We start from the raw sequence: 21,998 nt of genomic DNA on the forward strand, positions 1-21,998 counted from the left end.
CCTCGACGTCGGCGGCCGGCGGCCCGGCCCAGCTGGCGGCCGAGAAGACCACCAGACAGCCGCGCAAGAAGCTGGCCCGCAGGTGAGGCGCGACGCTCGGTCCGGACCCCAGGCGGGGGTTTGGGGATTGCGGAAGGGATAGAGGACCAAGTGTGGCTCGCGTAGATGCGATGGGCACAGTTCGGGCTTCATGGGCAGTGCTGTTCCCGCCTTGTTGTTCGGCGCTCGGTTTCTTGCGAATAGTGATTTCGTCATGGTGCGTGACACCTATACACACACACACACACACACACACACACGCACGCACGCACGCACGCACGCACGCACGCACGCACGCACGCACGCACGCACGCACGCACGCACGCACGCACGCACGCACGCACGCACGCACGCACGCACACACACACACACACACACACACACACACACACACACACACACACACACACACACAGATATATATATATATATATATATATATATATATATATATATATATATATATGTTTGTAGTTACCTGACTGGTGTATGCAGAGCAGAATGGGAACTCCTTTTCGCGCTTGAGATTTATCTTTTTCGAGTTGTGGTGATTGTGATTCTGCTAGCTTCTCCCTGCTTTTCGGAAATTAAATTGACGGCGTTTCATTGTACTGAGATGAAAGCGAGTGTTATGGTTTCAAATTGACGACTTCAAAAGAAATGCAGTACGAATGGAACATTTATTTGAAATACCCAAATCAAGAGGAAGGCTTCCTTGGAAGCGTATAACTCGGGCATCTGATATCTCTGAATGTCGTACACTGACTTCGAGGTGTTAGCTTATTGTTTTTACAGATTTGTGGCGAAAATATATAGGAGTTTTTTTGCTGGGCAAAAGCGCCTTCTCCTTGTGCCCTCATAGCTCAGCTGGTTTCAGCGCACGCCCTCCGGTCCATGCCCACGTGGCGGGGTGGGTTCGAGTCGCTTCAGACGCTTATTATTTGTTCTTGGCTGGGATGACCTGCGGCCGGCGATAGCGGCCTCGTTGAAGGTCAGGTGACGTCAGAGGGCGGCAGGGCGGACAGTTCAGCGGGGATTTCACGATGGGATGGTTGGGCCAGGGCTCACGCAACGAGCATTGCTTAGCATGAACGCTGATGTTCAGAAAGCCGTCCATTTTAGGGCCTTTTAACCGGCCTTTTGGGGCCGGACTGAATCTTAAAAACAAAGTTTTGTTCTTAATTTCATATCGTCTTTTATGCCTTCTCGTGTCGGAGCCAATACGCAAAACTAAATAGCCCTTTGTATTATGTTTCAACAGGTGGATAAGTGAAAGACCATGTGAGTGATATGCCTTCAGTTTTGGGGATTTCTTCGTCATCTTTAGGTCGCTCCTGCCGCCATGCGTGATCTGAAGTCGCGAATCACGCCAGTCTATCAGACCTCCCATGTCGCCATTACATGATGTATTTCACTTCGACAACCAGCTTTCGAAAATGGACTAAGCCCATGAAATATGGCGTGCTAACTGTTTCGGGAGACCCCATTCTGGCCGGCTAAGGTTTTACGGTGTTTTGCTGCGTCCGTTTTGCAGGCAGTGTGTATCGTATGCTGTCCATGCAGATTGTACCACATATCAGTGAATTGGCAATCTGGCCGTTTTCCACCTTGCACTGAGAACAGTGGCAGGCTCAGAAGTTTACAGGACGCACAAATAATACTACGTGCGTCATGTTATGCGGCTGTGGTTCTTTCATCTGAAGTACCGGTGCGACTGGTCCTCGCTAGGCACTGTTTGTGTAGAAAACGGCACTGTCGTCGCAGATGCCTGCCTGCCCCCCCCCCCCCCTCCCCCACTACCATACTACGCAGTTCGAACAATGGGTCAATTTTGCCAGTCTTGTTACCAGATAACACTGAAGGTTATTTGACGTCGCGTGCGACAAGTTGACGCGGTTGCCTCTGGTAGATGGCGCCTCCGTGATGGATGAACTGTTCCCCTGCTGGGTGAAGGTGTCCCGTCCCGCCTGTTATGGCTGTTACCCGCGGTGCCGGCTGCTCGTTAGACCGCTATGAGGTCTATGAGGTCTTTCTACCACAGCCGTTCTAAATAATTGGTCTCCTATGGTGGAGCCATTTCACTGTGTTCATAAGTAGGGTGTTGCTCTGCGCCCCAAAGCCGTATTGCTTTGAGGATAGTCGTGTGTGTTGTGAGACCACTTGAAGTAACTGGCAAGACATGCATCATCATAACGCCCGCCGCAGGAAGCATCGCGGACGCGAAGCAATATTTTATGAACTGTATTATCTTGTCGTTGGAGAGCCCTAGATTAAAGTGCCCGCAATGTGAGCAGAGCAGGGAGTGCTCTTTCGAATTTTAAAACGTAAAATTAATTGAGAGAACGCTCTGCCGGCCGCGTTGTCTGCCAGCTCGGTGGCCGGTGCAGGGCCCACGCCCGCGCCCAGGCCGGGCAGAGGCGGCGCGGTACCCGGCTGCTGACCTCTGGTCGCTCGCAGGGCCTCGGCTCCCGCCTGTCGCGCCGACCAACTCACTGCCATCGAGCTACTGACGTCACCCACGCTGGTCAGTGACGTCACCGCCGCCATGGAGACGATGCGGCCCAAGGTGAGTGACGTCATCCGCGCGATAGCGGGTGTCTGTGACGCAGGGTAGGAGCCCACGCGGTGTTATGTTTTGTTATGGCCAGTTGCAGTCTTTTTGAAAGCGCTTGGTCTGCACGACGTATGATTTGGTGATGTGATGTTTTAAACGATACCCACTAGCCATTTTAGAACTGGAGACACGGTTTTGACCCGCGACGTGTGGCAGGTCTGTGCGTATGCTTTGCTATATGTTTTGTTTTCTTTTTGCGGATGCTTTGCTTTAACGTGCCGAGCATTGCGACGCGTTAAACTGGCGTCACCAAAGTGTGCCGTTGACATGGAATTTTACCTTTGAATGGTAGGGATCGGGGCTCGCACAGCAAGCAAAGTACTGCTTACCTTGAAGTCTGATCCCAGAAACCCATCCATCCAGTGTCCAGATCAAATCTAAAAAATATCCTGCGTGAATGCATTGCATGACGTGCCTTATTACCATGGCTTTGTGGCCTTCGTTCGCACTCCCATAAGATTTCCCAGCGTGACAAATGGTCGGGATTTCTAAACCCGCTAGGTCAGGGGTGTGCCGCGTGCTGCCACCGGCTTAGCAGAATTAACCGATCAGCGGTCCGTTCGTCAAGGATCACTGTTTCCCGGTGAATACTGCGGGCAGATGTCAATTTTTTTCGTTTCGTTTTTGTCTTGCGATGCCGAAAACACCGACGCCTGGCCGTAGGTCAGACGCAAGGGATGCCCCACGGCTCGCCTGTCCTGTCACTGCGCCACACTTTCCGTACGATATGCGGCTCTGAATCACACGCACCACCTTCGAAGAGCACCAGCCGCCCCGACCTGTACGCGACCTCCTGTCGCTGTGGTCCCGCTTTTAGCCCACCTCCCCCGTCGTCGTGCTCAGTCACGCTCGCGGCCTCCGCCTCCCCTTCTTCCTCAGTCCTTATTGGAGCCTCCCCCGGCCTTTTTCCCCAGTCCCGGTTGCAGCCTCCCCTGTCTTCCCCAGTCCCGTTTGCAGCCTCCCGCTGCCGTCCTCAGTCCCGTTTGCAGCCTCCCCCGTCTTCCTCAATCCCGTTCGCAGCCTCCCCGCCGCTGACCGCCCGCCCGCTTTCGTCCTCAGCTGGGGAAGGGTCGTCTGAAGAAGAGCCGGCCGCCGGGCCCTCGCTCGGCCTCGGCCTCGGCCACCTCGCTGACGGCGGCCGACGAGGGGGCGCCGGACGGCGGAGCGCGCCGCTCTGTCTCCGAGGGGCCGCGCTCGCCCGAGCAGCCGCCGCCGCTGCCGCTGCCGCCGCCGGCCGCCCGCGTCCTCAAGAAGAAGCACGCCAAGCTGGCCAAGCGGCCCGGGCTGGAGCGCGGCCGGCTGGCGCTGCAGCAGGTCAAGAAGCGTAAGAAGATGAAGGAGAAGGTGTGAGAGGCCGGTGTAGGGGCCGCTGTTGAGAGCGAGTGCCGGACGGTGCCGGCGGCTGGGGGGAGACACCAGCCGTCTGGTGTCCGCCCTTCACCGTCACCGGTGGAGACCGGGCGTCGGTTCTGGCGGCTCCAGCTGAACGAACTGACCGCTGAGCAGACCGCGGACCCAGCTTAAGGGCTTCACTCTAGGGCACCTGCGCCGGCGGTACCGGCTGCGGCGGCGGCGGCGGAACGTCAGCAGCGCCGGCCGAAGCGAACGAACGCGTCGGCGACCGTCGTGCTCGCCGTGGAGCTGGCGCGTCCGGCCGGTGGTGGAGCATCCGCCCCGCGTGATCACCTGTTTACGTTATCCGGCGGCGTGTTGAGACCCAGAGAAATTGTCAGCAGCGCCGGCCGCTTGTCGGAGTTAATATTTATTATAATTGACCCGTCGCACGGGACTCTTTGGAAGACTGTGATAGCGTGTTTACCGATGGATTTCGCTGTTTTATTTATGGGAAGCCGACGGACAGGTATCTGATGGATCATGGTCTCAGCACCAGGACGTGCGAGTCTCAAAGTTGACTGGGACGCCGCCAGTCGGGGGACACCCCGGTGGCCGGCCGTGTGGTGGCTTGTTTTTCGGCGGCAGTATTGATCTGTTTCAAATGTGACTCATCTGTTTTGGTATTGGCCGGCGGGGGGCCGAGACGCCGAGCCAAAGCTGCCGGTTGAGGGGTGCGGTTCGCGAAGTGGCCGGCCCATAGGTGCCGGGGGAGGGGGAGGGGCGTCACGCGACGGCTGGTGTCCGCCCGTGACGGCAGTGACGACACTTTTGAACGATAGGATCGACGCAGCGAATCATTTTGCAGCTAGTGATGGAGACGATTAGAATCAGCCGCGGGGAGGGGATGGCTCGGATGAAGCCGCGTCTGGTCGCCCTGCTGGGTGTCGTTCTGCTGACCCGTCACGCCGGATGATCGTCCACCGACCTCTCGCGTTGTTCACCTGCTCAGACACGGCGTCGTCAGCCGAGTGCTCCGCCTGCGGAGAAGGCGTGCTCGTCTCAGACCGCCGGTAAACTGGTTCAAAATCGTGAAGCTGTGCATCTGCCGTACGCGACCGGTGGTGTTGTTCGTCGTTTCCAAGAACGCAAGTACATTGACTTGAGGCGCTATTTGGAGTACCATATTCGCCGTAGCAACGAGCATTTGCGCTGCAACGGGAGTTCACCCGGTACTGGTTTTTGCCCTTCGAACGAACGTCGAAGTTTTCTATCAAGTGGAAAAGATGAATGTGGCAGACGTGTTGTACATATGTTCTCAGGCGGCCCGTGCTGCTCGACTTGCTTCAGACGCATCGAAATCCCTCGAGTGAAGCGAGCGCTCCCGTCGTCCCGGGCACAGCCACCACGGGCCCTGATCAAGCCGGCCGAGATTAGACCCCTTCAGCGAGCGGATTGTTGTGAGAGGACGCGGCTTCTCCGCGTGACACGGTCCCATGGGAATTCAGTCCCCTGGGCGGCGTTCGTTGATCTGATCAAGCGTGCTGCCGGGAGCTGACGTCGCCGAGCCGTATCACGTACCTCATAACCGGGGTCGGCGCGGTCCACACTGCCCGGACCCAACTGTCGCCCCGCGCCGGCCTGCGCGCGGGGCCTGCTGTACTAACGAACTCTTCCCCAGCTTGTTGGCACAGTAACTGGACTGTTGTCCAACTGTCCGAGGACTGTTGGTAATTAGTGGAGATCGTGCGCCGCTTGTGGTATTTCTCCGCTCTGTCGCGTCTGGTGGGCACCAGGCGCCGGCTCGTTTTGTGTTCGGTAGTCTGTCCGACGTGTAGGCTTTCGTTGGCGGCGTTGCTGTAGAGCTGTAGAGTATTTGACGCGTACCGAGATAAATCCGTACCAGTATCGCTGACCGTGGCTTTGCATGCGAGTGAGGATGTACAGTGAGGATGTACGGTGTGGCAATAAAATGAGGAACATTGAGAGCACCATTACATTTCCACGGACTGATTGGACGGGACATCAGCATCGCACGGGTAGCATAATTGGTCGGACTTTTGTTCCCGCGTGCTGAGTTAGCGCTGATGCAGGGCCCTGATAATAATTGGCCGGCATCTGAGAATCAGGTAGATGGTCTGCTGCGCATGCGCTTCGGCTGCCTTGCCGGCGATCATTTGGTGGCAGTTTAAAGAAGCCTGGGACGTGTCTTTATTGCCCCGCCACTGCTGATCAAATGTGACATGGTGCCGACGTCGTTTATGTAGAGTGCTGGGCGCAGGCAGGGGCCGGTGGCGTGAGCTGAACGCAGGTAAGGGCTGGTGGAGGGGGCTGAGTGCAGGTCGGGGCCGGTGGAGTGAGCTGAGCACAGGTCGGGGCCGGTGGAGTGAGCTGAGCACATGTCGGGGCCTGGAGCGCAGGTCGGGGCTGGTGGAGTGAGCTGAACACAGGTCGGGGCCGGTGGAGTGAGCTGAGCGCAGGTCGAGGCCGGTGGAGTGAGCTGAACACAGGTCGGGGCCGGTGGAGTGAGCTGAACACAGGTCGAGGCCAGTGGAGTGAGCTGAACACAGGTCGGGGTCGGTGAAGTGAGCTGCACACAGGTCGAGGCCGATGGAGTGAACTGAGCGCAGGTCACGACCGGTAGAGTGAACCCGTTCCCAGAGCGGCGTTCTGCCCAGCGCTATTGGGGACCGCTACCGGCGAATGGCAAAGGCGACCGTCATCACCGGCCGTGCGCCGATGTGGCCATCACCACGGGATAGCGTCTGCTGGGTTCGCAGGCCCTCCGATCAAAGCCGAATGATGTCCGAGTGTCGTGCGCCGCCCCGCGAACGGCGGGCTGGGAGACGGTAACCGCCTCAGCGGCGTGATATCCGCCGGGTCACGGGATGGGTGTCCTCCCGGGCAGAGCTGACCGTCCGGGGCTGACTAATGGACGGAGATCACGGGATGGGTGTCCTCCCGGGCAGACCTGACCGGGGCCCGCTGATGGACGGAGGTCACGAAATGGGTGTCCTCCCGGGCAGACCCGGACGTCCAAGGCCCGCTAACGGACGGAGGTCACGGGATGGGTGTCGTCCCGGGCAGAGCTGACCGTCCGAGGCCGACTAATGGACGGAGGTCACGGGATAGATGTCCTCCCGGGCAGACCTGAACGTCCGAGGCCGACTAATGGACGGAGATCACGGGATGGGTGTCCTCCCGGGCAGACCTGAACGTCCGAGGCCGACTAACGGACGGAGATCACGGGATGGGTGTCCTCCCGGGCAGAGCTGACCGTCCGAGGCCGACTAATGGACGGAGACCACGGGATGGGTGTCCTCCCGGGCAGAGCTGACCGTCCGAGGCCGACTAATGGACGGAGACCACGGGATGGGTGTCCTCCCGGGCAGATCTGACCGTCCGAGGCCCGCTGATGAACTCGTCAAGCGGGATGATGCGAGACTTAAACGAGTTGTGCTATCTGGACAGCTTTTCTTTTGTGATCCGGCTTGCTTGATGGATGGACCTCTCGCGACGCTGCAGCGTAAGGCAGCGTGACTGAATTTCTGAGGAGTCGATGCCCAAATGGACACCACGCACGCCACCAGCGGTGAAATCTCGGCGGCAGCGCAGCTGGGCGTCAGTGTGAGGATGGGTAAAGCGACGGGAGAGATGACACTCAACTGAGTCGGTCAGATGGCCGGAGAGCCTTTCACGCCGGGCAGCGGACGCAGTGCTCACATTGGTAGCAGAGGTATTGAACTGGGCCGCCATTGGACCGCGATCGCTGCGTCGCACCTGAGGATGCGCCGTGTCGGCATCGACCGTGTCCATGGCAACGGAGAGGCAGCCTCAAACCAAGATGCCTTACGCCTGGGCTGTTCAGCCTTGGTCTGAGCCGAGGCTTTTAACACCCGCACCGCGTAAGGTTTTTCCCGTGTTTATTGACTGAACTGGGGGGGGGGGGGGGGGAGGAACGGGGTGAGAGCTGAGCTGTGGTTAAGTGCGCAGCAAGCATCTTGGAGATACTTGCGAAGCGCCCATCTGGCTACGTCATGAAGCTTTTGGATTGCATGAGGACGTTCCCTGGTCCCCATCTTGGATGAAGCTCAGTACGCAGTTAGAGTCCACGGGTGTCGCAGACTACCGCTCCCCACATGCTAGAAACGCTGAGCCTGCGTTGAGCAATCAACAGCAGCCAACGTAGCCCTAATCCTGACAACATGGCGCATGCACATGCACAGCAAAGTGAGGAGCTGTCCGTCGTTGTGAGAGGCCTCAACACCCAGTGCCTGCTCCTCCCGTGCGCCTTCTGAAACTGCCAAAACGCTGCTGAAGGCGTCCAGATGCAAAGCGACCAGTCTGGCTTTTTTAGTGTCCCAACAGTCACGCCAACGGGCCTGTCGTTTGTGTCACGATCGCGGGTGTTCATCGACGTCCTTCGCTCTCCACAAGCGCTCGTCAGCAAGACTCGATTCGACGCCCGACGAGATCGTCATTTGGGAACGGCCCGAAGTTTATTGGACGGCAAACTTTACCGGCGCTCTCACGATGGTGACGACACATCCGCCTCGCCTGCCCAGCGGCGGGCGGCAGCGGGGACGGGGGCAGACTGCAGTCAGTGGCACAAGCAAGCGGGCACCAGGGCACCTTAGGTCCTAGGGGTCCTTCAGACCCTTTGAAACCGACGATTATGGTCCCTATTTGAGGGAACAAAGGGCTCGCCGGAGGTTGTGGTAAGTACGAGTTAGAAGGCCATTTGCGCCGACTCGAGCCCCCTTTGGACGATGGGGTCTTTTGTCAGTTTGGCATGGCTAGTGCCGAACAGTCATCTTCACGTCTATCTGGGCACGGAGGCATAAGGAGCGGGGTCCGCGATTTACATTGGTCGGGGCTCCTGAGTCATTGGAGCCCCCCTTTCCCCTATATCCCCTATAGGATCCCCTATAGGTGGATCCTATATCCCCTATAGGTGGATCCCCTGTGTCGACAAGCGGCCCACAGTGCCCAGCAGGGGGCGCTGCGTGGGAAAAGGGCACTAATTGGCCAGGACAGTGCTCGAGGGGACCCTCGGGACCCTCGGGACCAACGTTCTGGGTCCGATTGGAAGGCAAAGGGCCAAAGAACTCGACGCAGGTCACATGAACGCCGTGATTCAGAAGAAGGGCGAGACAACCCCTTCTCACCACCTGGTGGCGACCAGCGAGCTTGAGCCACCTCGGGTTGACGTCATGCTACCGCAAGAAGACACCGCGCTCGACACTATTAAATGCACAACTCTTATTGATAGGAGTGATATCCTATATATCCTATATATAATAGGAGTGATCTGATTGATGGGAGCGGCGGCGACGATGCCATTAATAACGTTGGTCCGACGCACCACCCAGTCAACAGCGCCGACGGCAGAGCGTGCTCCGCAGAAGTCCGGCTTCGAGTGACATGGTCTGCGTGCCGTGACGGAGCTGGAAGCGCGTGGATGACGAGGTGGGGCGACGGCTGTATGCCCGCGGCTTTCTCACACGTTTTGGGCTGTATAAAAAGGAATACAAGGGTCAGCTCACCAGCGATGGTACGGAAGGCGGGTGCGAGAATGAAAAATGCAGAGGCAATCTTCCACGAGACAAATAGAACAAAGGCGAGGACAGAATTGTCAACGGCACAAATGAAACTATGTCCAAGAACAGGAAAACAATTACCTAACGCATGCTGGGAGACAGCTTGGGTCTTGGTAAGCAGGCGCGGGACAGAGCTTGATGCGGGAATCTTCGGTGAAAAATCTCCTTCCCAACAAAAACAATCAAAGGATTTAGACAAATTTATTTCGAGGGATCCAATTTTCTTTGTTTTGGTTGTTCCATTCCATTCCATCCATTCGTACTGACAGATGCGCGCAATGTGGGTTTCCGTGGATGCAGCACGGAGGGGACCCCCTACCGCCCTCACATTTTCCCGAACAGGGGACCCTCGTGGGTACAACAATAGGGGGCCCTTTCGCGGTCAAGGGGTGAACGGCCTTTCCGCCCCTGCCCGGGGTACCCACCGGCTACGAACAACGTCGGAGGGGGGGGGGGGGGGGTCGCTGGTCGAACCGGAGTCCCCCGGCGCGATACACATACATCGGTCCTCTCTAACGGAGGATTACCTCCGGTCAGAACAGCTGCCCCTGGAGTCCTCACTAACGACACAGGAGTTAAATGACACTCTTTGGGTCTGAGTCAACAGGCCGGTCACATAGTGGGGACGTCAGCGTGACGCGGCCAATGACGTCAGAGCTCGGCCGTGATGCCCGGGGCGGATCGGCTCACGCGCGTGACGTGACAAGCCCCGCCGTCTGTCCGGTTGGCGCCTTAGGCCAATGTCGGGCGCAGGGGCGGCAGCACCGACGTGGGCCGGGGCGCTGACGTCACTGAGACGCGCTTGGTGACGCTCTCAGTGCTCCCGACGGTCCGATGTTGCCAGGCCCCGTGCGTCGATAACTTCAAGCTCAAGGTCAAATTTGACCGGCTTTTTTCATTATGTTCTGCTGGGAATCGCGCTGACCGGGAGTGCCCGACGCTACCACCAGCGCTCCTGCACATGTGAGCACGTGACCCGCACAGATATCGACTCCTTGGGAGTGAGCAGCGTGACCAAGGCTATCAAGAACGTGTGGGCACACATTGCACCACCGCCGATAAGGGTCAAAGATCACCGGTGCGGACTGCGTGTGTCAGAGGTCGGCTTTTATTGACCGCTCTAACTCCAGAGTAAACGAAGTCGACATATCAGGATTTGTAGTCGGTTGTCAGCCACTTAGATTGTGTGTCATCGTCTCTTAGGCTTTCTAATAGAATATCGCTAGTTTAGTCTTAATTTAAGTTCACCCGAACGGTTGGGCTTGGTTCCTTGCAACAATAGTGGTTTGATTCATGCCTTTCGAACCTATGAGTTCGGCTTTCCCCACAGCTGTTGCCGAGATGCTAAGATAGCCTAGCCGTTGCCTCAAGCTACTAGCGTAAGATGACTGCGTTCGCATGTGCCATTCATGATGATGTGTACAGTATACATATGGCTAACATATAGCTATACATCAAGCAACGATATTTAAGCGGTCTTGCCACGTGACAGAGCTGTGTCTTGCCACACCACGACTCAACGGATCACGGATCTGAAAGGTCATTATATGCTATGATATTGGACGCATATTCATGAGCAACCTTTGATTTATTATAAGCAGCTGTCTGGCAAGCGCGGAGCGCGCGGCTTTGCTCATTAGATCCTACACGTCGGTCATCGCGGCAGCAGGGCGGAATCGGCCGGCTGCATCACGCTTCTATCCCTCTTTCGACACGTGCGGGGTCAGGCGACTGCGCGAAACTCCGCTGTGGGGGGAGCGCCAGCGAACGATGCCCCCCCCCCCCCCCCCCTCTCCACCCAGCTCCAGACAGCTGGTGGATTCCAGCACATCTCCCGCTTAATATCATATGTGTCGTCATGCCTATCTATATGGCCGCCTGAGTCCCAGCAGTGGACGGGACACGTGAGACGGTTGTGGATCCGAAAGGAGCAGACAAGTGGTGCACCTCAGCTGTGCCGTGTGACCACTCGAGACAGAGTGGAGAGCCAGCCACGGCACGTCACGGCGGCGGGCGTTGACACTCTGGCCAATGATGAGGCGGTAAGGTGGCGCACCTCAGCTCTGCCGTGTCACGACTCGAGACAGAGTCGAGAACCCGCCACCACACGTCATGATGGTGAGAGTCTGGTCGACACCCTTTTGCCAGGGATGAGGCGGTGAGGCGTTGTGGCGTCTCGCACCTCACAAGCATTGCATGACTTAAAGAATTAATATGGGGAGAGGCGACGCACCTAACTTCACCTCTCCTCACCTCGCCTCACCTCATCTCACCTCATCTCATCTCACCTCACCTCACCTCGCCTCACATCATCTCATCTCACCTCACCTCACCTCACCTCACCTCATCTCACCTCATCTCACCTCATCTCACCTCACCTCACCTCACCCCACCCCACCTCACTTCACCCCACCTCGCCTCACCTCATCTCACCTAACCTCACCTCACATCACCTCACCTCACCTCACCTCATCTCACCTCACTCACATCTCTCAGTCATGCTCAAGTCATGTCAGCGAGGCCGTTGCTTTCAGAACGGTTCAGAGGCTTCACTTCTGCACTTTAAGGTTTATGTACTGATGTCACTAGATTATTTGTGGTTCAAACATAAGTTTACTGTAGACTTGTTGATTACCTTTAGTGGCATAAATTAAACCCAGAGTGCAGGATGTTTTTCCGCGAGTAACACCGAAGGCTTGAAGTTTTCCAGTATTGAAAGGGTTATAAGTCTCCGCACAGGACACCACCAGGTTCTGTAATGGTCAAAACTGAGCGCCGAAAGCCGAGACAATGGCCCATAAACACTCAGAGAAAAAACAAAGAATGGCGGGAAAGAGGAGGCCAGAGCGACCGTTGCTGCAGCAATGACCACGAAAGCTAATCACATCTCGACCCTGCTAGCATAACGAGCGAGTTTACGCTGCATCAGGAGGCCCGTTTTCAGGATCAGTAGACGTTTTTACAAGTGAAGTAGCCCAGCTATGGATCAGGAGCCTGCTTTCCTTGTTTCAGAGGTGCTCACTTTATGAATTAGTAGGCGTCAGGTCCCTGCTCGGGATAAAAGGCATCCTCTACATTTCAGGAATTCCCTTTTATGTCCCATAATTCACTTATGATATTGCGCTATTATTTCTGTTCCGCACCAGGATGCCCTGTTTTGGGACAACGTGGCCCTTAGCAGCATTTGAGACCGCCTTGTGAATCTGGAAGATCCAGTTGTGGATTAGGAGGCTCCCACTATGCATCAAGAGCCCCCTTTCTGAACCAGGTGGCCCTGTTTGTGGATAGGAAAGTCCTTTACGGGGTTGATAAGTCTGGTGTGTTCATCGGAATGCTGCATTTTTTCAACGTGGAAATTTATTCATATGAATATTAACGCATGAAATAATGGATAAATAATTGTATAAATAATAAATAAATCCAAGGGCCTCAACACTCTTGCATACGACACTGTCTAGGAAGCCCCCCGCCGAGGAGATCCCAGTTTGTGCAGGTAGGCCGCTGAAAAATCCTGCGCTCTCCTACTCGAAATGCATGGCGCCACCCTTGCCACGCGGAAAATCACCTACTGGGCGAATGATCTGCCGCTGTGGGCTATTCAGAATTGAGCCAGTTGTAAATGGCTTTCCACTTCCTAACTTGGATGAAGTCCACTGACCGCAGCAAAGGAAGAATCTACATTTTACCTGACGCGCCTGAGCGCGGAGCAATAATGCCTTTCGCTTCAATGCATCACACTGTGCATTTGATAGCCGTTACATCGGCTCATGCTTGCACGCTTCCGTTCAATTTCATTTAAAATGTTACCCGGGCGATGAACACGCACGGTGAGTCTGGTTTCAGTCTGCGCGCTCGCGTGGCTTGTATGGAGGACGCCAGGCCCGCCGTGTCTGGAATGCCGCACGGTCACCGGGTGCCAACGCTCGGTACACTGCTGTCTGCGCAGAATCAGAAGACGGCTCCGCGTCACCCGCTGAGTGTTGCCAGGGTCGGGTACAATGGCGTCTATTCATAAGCGCTCGGGTTGAAAATGACGCTAATCGGTTGGATGTGACGCACTAGGGCGGAAGTGAACATTTGATAGTCTTCTTGACGTGACTACAAGATAGCTAGAGGCACCTACTTCTCAGGAAGGTTACTTTATATGAACGCATTTGCGTCGAATTTTTATGTTTTTAGATCGAGACCTTCGGGCCACATGAGGTCAAGCAAGGTCAAACTCGTGATCAGTGTGCAAAGTGTTCTGAGACGTCCTCGCGCAACTAGCTTTAACTTAATTAACTTTTCTAAGCAGGAGCTGACTCAGGTTTATAGCGGGTTAGTTTTTAGATCGAGACCTTCGGGCCACATGAGGTCAAGCAAGGTCAAACTCGTGATCAGTGTGCAAAGCGTTCTGAGACGTCCTCGCGCAACTAGCTTTAACTTAATTAACTTTTCTAAGCAGGAGCTGACTCAGGTTTATAGCGGGTTAGTGGCCTTATCTAGCCTTAAGTAGATCACAGTCACCAAAAATAGTCGCAATCATCTTGGCTTTGTATCAAAGATTGGTTCATAACTACCCGAGGCGGCACACTTTTTAAAGGACGAGGTTGAGAAATTCAGATCAGATCTGATTCCGATCAGAATTCTGATCAGTGACTTCTCTGACCCGAGTAGGATTGAAAAAATCGAAAAGGATCGCTAGGCAATTTTGAATTTATTACTGATATTCGTTTCGATAAAGGCATGTTGCCGAGATTTATTAACGCATCTATCTCTCCATTCCCCGGGTTTTTCTAGTAGGAATAGGGATATCACTACTGTCTTGTCTTTATGTATGACTTTCCTCGCAAATGCATTTAACAACCAACGTGATTTTGGGCCAAAAAGTGGCGGTCAAAAAGTGTTGGCGAAAAACTCCCAAGAACCTCGAAAAACTAGTCAAAACTCAACTATGCATTAAACTATCAGTTGCCTGCTGGAAGAAAAACATCGTCCCTCGGTTTAGTGAAGACGCACTGAAGCCGGTGACACACAGTTTCTCCAAATATACTAAGGTATTAACTCGTTCTGCTAACTTTCCTTAGGTCTTATTGACCGAGGCGATTATAGAAACCTTTCCAAAGAAGGCCTTTTTAGAACGACAACGCTCACGCTTATTGAATTATTCTATACCGTAACGCAGAACAGGTAACCAGGAGCGCCCCTCCGTCTTTCCTAGCGACGCAATACACCGTGCGTAAACACCAGAAAACGTAAAATCAAGTCGTGGCACTCCCAGCTGGGGAGAGGAAACAGACATAAAGAAGCAGACGAGGAGGTAGCGCAGACCCAGCAGTCATGGTGTTGTGCAATAGGCAAGGGCAAATCATGCATGAGAAGGGTTAAGGTAGTCATAGCCAAAGTCAGATAATGGCAATCTGCTAGAACCACCCAATCAGCTACTACCTCTCATTAGCAGTGTTAGTAAGGGCTGCACAGTTACACAAGTCGGAGGGGCAATTACCTGGTCATTTTCGTGCTGGGTTTTGAGCTGGATGTCCAGGGAGTCCGCCCAGCTAAGCGGAGCTTGCTGCTGGGAGAACTCCCGGAGCCTGCGCCATTAATTTGGGTACAGGTGCATGAATGTAACTATATCAGAACGTGATTATGGGGCATGAAGGAGGTGTGGTATAAAGTGAGTTGTATACGTACAGGGAAAAATTGTACTATCTTCAAATATGCTGGTCATGTTGATATATATTCACGAAATGGCATGGCATGAGCTGAGAGCTGAACGCTATACATGGCATGGACCCTATACCCCTTTAAGAGCTAACAATCACCTACAGAGCGCAGGACCGTCTAGGCAGGAAAATAAGTGAACCTTTTCGTAAAAAAGCCGGCGAACAGACAGGTGTGCAATGCTCATCATGGCCGATTATGCGAACATGATAAGTGCCTCGGTGTGTGATGCTTGCTAGCTTAAAATAGTTTACATATATAAGATATATGAGTGATGCCTGACGCGTGATACGCAATGCCCGTTTAACTGAGATCGCTTGTGCGTATAATTAATGCGTGATGCGTGATGTCTGTTGACTTGAAATCGTTTGTATTTTTTAATGAAGCGTGATGCGTGATGCCTGTTTGTTTAACTTCGTTTGAATGTCGACGTATTTTTCGTGCATTCTTATCCTTGAGTATGCAACGTGTCGGAGGAATGGCATTAATCCCCTCAATGTTGGTTACCTGTAAAAGCTGTGGCTCTCTGTTTCAAGACGAAACCTCAAAAATCAAGTAGGATGGGCAGGCAACTTTGAATTTACCTCCGATATTCGTTTCGGTAAAGGCATGGTGCCGAAATATCAACGCATCTATATCTCCACTCTCCTGTTTTTTTCTGCGAGGAGTTAGGGTATTACCACTGTCCTGTTATGGAATTGCTGGCAATCCTAATTCCATTGTCGTATCGTCTAAGAAACCACCTGAGAGCTATATGGATTTGGCTAACACCCCAGCGCCGCTTCGGGGTGATAGGTTCCCTAAGAACTGCCTTACTAACTGCAACGGCTTCAGGCCAGCGGTCTTGTGACATACATCTGGTTTGCTACACGAAAAGGTGGGCTATTGAATTGCCAACAGCAGTACTCAGTTTGGCGTCGTTTCGCTACATTATTTGATAGCTATTCTGAAAAAGTAGGGGCGGCGATCAAACTGCCCCCCCCCCCCTCATCCGAGTGCGTGTTGATCAGTATGGTCCAGTTGGACCTTAAATCCTGTGAAGAAACAATAGGGAGGCCGCGCACCGAGCCCGCGAAAGTGACGTCACGGGCCGCGCACCGAGCCTGTAAAAGTGACGTCGCGGGTCACGCACCGAGCATGTAAAAGTGACGTCACGGGCCGCGCACCGAGCCTGTAAAAGTGACGTCACGGGCCGCGCACCGAGCCTGTAAAAGTGGCGTCGTGAGTCATGCACCGAGCCTGTAAAAGTGACGTCACGGGCCGCGCACCGAGCCTGTAAAAGTGACGCCACGGGCCGCGCAACGAGCCTGTAAAAGTGACGTTACGGGCCGCACACCGAGCCCATTAAAGTGACGTTACAGGCCGCGCACCGAGCCCATTAAAGTGACGTCATGGGCTGCGCACCGAGCTTCTAGGAGTGACGTCATGGGCCGCGCACTGAGCCCGTTAAAGTGACGTCACGGGCCGCGCACCGATTCTATAAAAGTGACTTCACGGGTCGCGCACCAAGCCTGTGAAAGTGACGCCATGGACCGCACACCAAGCCTGTAAGAGTGACGTCACGGGCTGCGCATTGAACCTGTCAAATTGACGTCACGGGCCGCGCAACGAGCCTGTAAAAGCAACATCCCGGCTTCTTCACAGCGTCTGCCGGTGATTGCCAGGACTGGGGGCCCAATGTTCTCTTTGATTGGGTATCTGGGGAAGATGTGAGTCCGTCAAAAGCCAATTTTGCCGGCTGTCTGTACACATACAGTGCCGGGCGAGGCACATTCCGGAAATATTGTTCGGATATATTGCTTCTGCAGTCGATCTTTGTCAAACGGCCTGCAGTAAATTGGCTGGAAGGCAGCAGCGGTCTCCTATACGCGAGAATGAAACCGGCAGTGGTCTATACGAGAACGAATGTTCAAGGCGCAGATGATCGATAGACTGATTCCCAACCCCTAAATCACATTCTCTTTTCTCGGAGACATAAGTACTCGCTCAGCTGGTGTCTGCGTGCGTATGGTTTCTTTTGAACACGAAATTAAGAGCAGGCGCTTAGGAAAGGCGACGAGGGGATGCAACGATCACCCAACCAATATCAAGCTTAGCAATCGCATGTCAAGAGAACACCAGTACTACGAAGTCCATCTCAAGAGGCTCGTTTTCATCTGGCTTCATCTTGCGGCAGGGCTTGATCACTCCAATGTTCAGGCTCTAACAAATTGGTTTATTGGAAAACAGAGCCTTTGTTCAGGATAAAAGCGACTTGGCCTTCGCTCTCTGCATCGACCCTAGCACTGATCCACCGTTTTTTCATAATACGGATTGATGGGGGCTCGATGCGACACCTCCAGCAGTTCCCAGACTAAGAAAGATATAGCCTAGTGAAAACCAATAAATTGACTTAAGCATGATCTCGCGAAAGGTGACAAGTCTTATGTTGTTAGGTCAACAATTCATCTCATGATGCCAGGTCAAAGGTTAAATGCTCCCGAAAATCGCACGTGTTCAGCTTTACAACCTCACACGTACAGGGGCACGCCTCGTTGCGACGTTAAGTCCAAACAGGCATGCTTCTTGCTTAAGCTGAAGTACAGTCATCTGTGCAGTTCTATGGGTTTTGATCATACATTTATGAGGTATGACTCCGTTAACAACAGCATCGGCTCGCTGCGCGCGCTCGGGGCACCACCGGTTGTCCCCGCGCTAGCTGTTGATCCTCGTGCTCTGTTCCTCAAAAACCGCCCTTGCTCCGAAACCAGAAAAGCTAGGGATACGTTCTTGGTGTCAAAACTTTTGCAATAGTTGGTCGATAATAGACCATCTATTGCAAAAAGATAGTCTATTATAATTCGTGGAAGCCAATAACTGGTTTCCACAAATCCGGGCGCCATTGTGCAGCATCCCAAAGAGGTATTCTTAAAAAGCCTTAAGGGATCGCATTGTGACCCTTTGTCAGAGTGAACGGCTCGCACTCTAAGCGCCCGTTCGCTAGCATACACTGGCTAACGTGCCAGCTGACGGCACCAACCATAGGTCAATGCGCAGACCACATCAAACAGGCAAAGGGCTATTTATTTGCTGACACCAGACAGCCAGTGCAGAAAACATTTGACGCATCCAACCGCGGAACGGACGTGCGTAAAACGCGGACGAGCTTGGTACATCGCATGAGCCCGGGCAGCCATATAGCTCTCTGTGGCCGTTTCTCTTTGCTTACGTAACGTTGAGGCGTACCAAGAAGACTTGCAACATGTTAGCGAAGTTGACGCACACGAAGTTGACATATTTTACATCTTTGCGAAGTTGACAGTATTATAGACAGCACAACAATATTCCCGTTGAATCGACATATTCTAGACGCAAGCACAGCAACTTGGATGCACCAAGTCCGGAGCCTCGGATGTACCAAGCACGGAGCAATGAATTGTTTCCGTTTACACGAAACGTAACACGTCAGTGTAACAGTTATCACTTACATTGAACATACGCAGCTTGACATATGACTTAGCTGTAGCGAGTTGTAACAATGTTGATGGCAATGCAGTCGTTCATCCGCTGCAATGCTAATATGCCTTGCACAGGGTGTCGCCTACGACATTTTCCAAGACGGGGGGGGGGGAGGGGGAAGGGATCTAAGCAGATCCTAAGCAGATCTGGGGTTTCTCATCATTATTATCGCCATCAATTATTTGCATAGAATGCGCAAAATACCGCTTTTCAGATCGTGTCGCTTAACAACATTCCAATTACATACATGAGAGCTACACGTCATCGTTCTTGTGGTGGATGATCAACACAAACTTGAAAGCCATACAACGCACAAAAAAAGACCGCCATAGCTTGGGCGATAATATAGTATATGGCGACCCCATATAGGCGCATCACGACAACGAATGTGCCGGCACAGGTCAAACAATAAGATAAATTTTAATGCACGAGCAATCTTTCCGTCGCTCCTAGGAGCTCTATTTTATCCACTCATGCATCCGTATGCGAAGCCCTACCTCTGCCCCGGCCTCCTGTACTTGACTTGGCGCCCCGTTCCAGTCAAAAGTGGCGTGAAGCAAAAGATGGCCTGAGGCAGGCTGTGTGATGGCCGGCTGTGCCCTCAGTTGAATGGAATCACGCCTTTTCCTGAACTACTGGTATTTGCTGTCCCAGCCCCGGTCATAAAAAACCTCAGGCTTCGCCCACATGGTCAGAAAATAACCTCTTCGTTAGGCATATGTAATCAGATCAGGCCTCCTCTTGGCCTGGACGACGTCCAGTCTTCCCAATCGGGGCCTCTTCTCGACCTGGCGGGGTTTCCTGCGTTTTTCATGTGGCGTCCACTGCACCTGATGGGCTTTCTTTAGATCATCTGGGGTCTCTCGCCTGCCAAAATAGCCTGGTGCTGAACAGCAAGAGCCTCCTACGCAACAAATCTTGCAACTTTCGTGATTTACCTCTAGCCCTGATTCGCCCTTGTTCATAACGGGGACTAGTAGAAAGGCAGGGGCTCGATTCGAGACTCCTTGCCCTGCCTTGATTCGCCAAACTAAGAAAATGTAGAACCTTGCAGAAAAACAGTGGATTGTTTGCAACGAGACCACGCAATTGTCGGTAAATTTTAGGCCGCTAGATCGGCAAGTGACTCAATTTTGTTAGGTGAAAGGTCAAATTTTCCCGAAAATGACACCGTTCCGTTTGGCTTGCCGACAGTTACAAAACCATGTCACGTAGCGACTTGTGACCTACATAGGCATGCTCTTTGTTTAGATACGTGTACATCAGCGTGCTGTTTTTGTGTTGTGAACACACCTTCATGATGTAGGGCTCCGTTGAATTACGCAGCAGTTAGCAGTTACAGTTATAGCAGTTATAGCAGTTTATTAGCAATTATAGCAGTTACGGCCCAGTGAGCAACTGGGCCGTGGATCGCCATGCAGAGTATCTCATAAGCCGTCACTGCTCAGCTACCAAAACACGGTAGAGACGCGTTTTTGGCGACAAAGCAAGCGTAATAAATGTCTCATAAGATGCTGAAATTGGAGCGCATTTACACAATATGTCGGAGAAATACCATCGGAAAAATCTTGGGAGGGGCGAGAGTGCGCCTTAAACCTCACCCGTTCAGGGCGAGGGTAAGGCCCTCCATCCTTTTGATTTCATGTAAGGCTTCATATGGCTGTTCAAAGTCATCTGAGTCTAGGTGCACGTCTGGATGTTCAAAGTCATCTGAGTCTAGGTGCACATCTGGCTGGATATTCAAATGCCCATTCAGTAGCCCAGACCAGTGGGGTGCTGCGAAGGCGCCTTAACGACCCTGCATAACGGTGTATGACGCGATGAGGCATGGCCAGATGCTGTAATATCAGTGTGCTTCATTTTGACCCGCATAGCAACTCAATAGTAATTGTGGTACCAACATCGCTTTAACACGCGCTCGGGCAGGGGGTCAAATTGCCCCCCCCCCCCGAAGGTTTCCCCGGAATCTTTTCCAAACGGCGCGGCGTAGCCACACAAAATTTTGCATAGCTGTAGACGATTGAATAGCGGTTCGTCTGACATCAGAATTCAGATTTACCTTGTAAGGTCGCTGACCCATGGCAGATCAAATTCAGGCCATAGTTTCAGCGAAGGACCGTTTTAGGGAATCGTTTAATCCGATCAAACAACAGATTGTTAGACGAAACCATGCATCTCCGAGATACTTCGTTAGGCAACACAACAGCCGAATATATAAATAGCATTGCCTTACGGTCAGGCATGAAGGTCAGACCAAGGTCAAAACCAACCTGCTTTATTACTCTCGGACTTGCTGTATGGGCTGGCTTCTGATGTTCATTTCGAGTATATTAATAGCAGGAACCGCATTATCCGCCTTCTATGGATTTTTTATAGGTCAAAATAGGTCACTGACCTAAACTGACCCAGATTAACATTTTGTTTTTAGAAACATACTGCCTAGCGTAATCTTTGTCGCCTATCCAAATGCAAAACTCAAAACGGTCTAATATCATTTCGGTCATCATGACCTTTAAAAGGTCAAACAAGGTCACTGACCTTAACTGAGCGTGTAACATTTTGCTTAGAGCAGTTGCCTAGGTTCTAGGAGCCCATTGGAGACCAATCTGGAATTTGACCTTGTTCGACCTTATTTGACCCGAAGATCATGACCTAAGGACCTCAAACTTTGATTTAAGAGAGTCCATATACAGTTCAACACATTCTGTGAATTTGGTGTCTTTAGCTTGCTTAGTTCCCGAGATTTCTTTGGGGTCAAATTGACCACCCCACCCGAGCGAAGGGTATCCGACCGGCCACCCGGGCGCGTGTTGGCCTGAGTTGTGAGGTCAGCGCCACCACTATCTGGTTGATCCCATGCACTGTGCTTTTGATAGATTTGTGACAAGGCTGGAGCAGAATCACCAACACCGAGTTTGGTGGTCTGGCCGCGGCAATTGCGACAAGTTCTCCGTGATTCTTTTCGCTACGAGAGTTTTTTATATTCCTGCTTGTTTAGGTCATCTTAAGTATAACTGTTAAGTCAATCGCTCCCGTTTTTGCTATTTTGAACTTCCCGTCTGCTTAATTGGCACGATAACTGTCCTGAACTGCCTTTTGAACATTGAATGGCTGCATACAAGTGCCCACGTGACGACCCCTATTCCCGTTAAAAACGGCTGTTCAGTGGCTCAGTAACTTTCACCAGACTTATCGCGGAAAAAACAGATAAA

At 53.1% G+C, this 21,998-nt stretch overlaps 1 protein-coding gene across 1 annotated transcript; it reads left to right on the top strand.

Annotated features, from left to right (window-relative positions):
* The first annotated feature begins 6 nt into the window (after positions 1–6).
* Positions 7–4,290, top strand: LOC119104543 (uncharacterized). The gene is made up of 3 exons (XM_037228259.1): positions 7–82; positions 2,497–2,605; positions 3,713–4,290. The coding sequence occupies exons 2-3, from the start codon at positions 2,585–2,587 to the stop codon at positions 4,001–4,003; spliced, it is 312 nt and encodes a 103-aa protein (XP_037084154.1). The 5' UTR covers positions 7–82; positions 2,497–2,584; the 3' UTR covers positions 4,004–4,290.
* The last annotated feature ends 17,708 nt before the right edge of the window (positions 4,291–21,998 follow it).

Source organism: Pollicipes pollicipes, unplaced genomic scaffold, assembly GCF_011947565.3.
Source record: "Pollicipes pollicipes isolate AB1234 unplaced genomic scaffold, Ppol_2.1 Scaffold_6052;HRSCAF=7182_pilon_pilon_pilon, whole genome shotgun sequence".
NCBI lineage: Eukaryota > Metazoa > Arthropoda > Thecostraca > Pollicipedomorpha > Pollicipedidae > Pollicipes > Pollicipes pollicipes.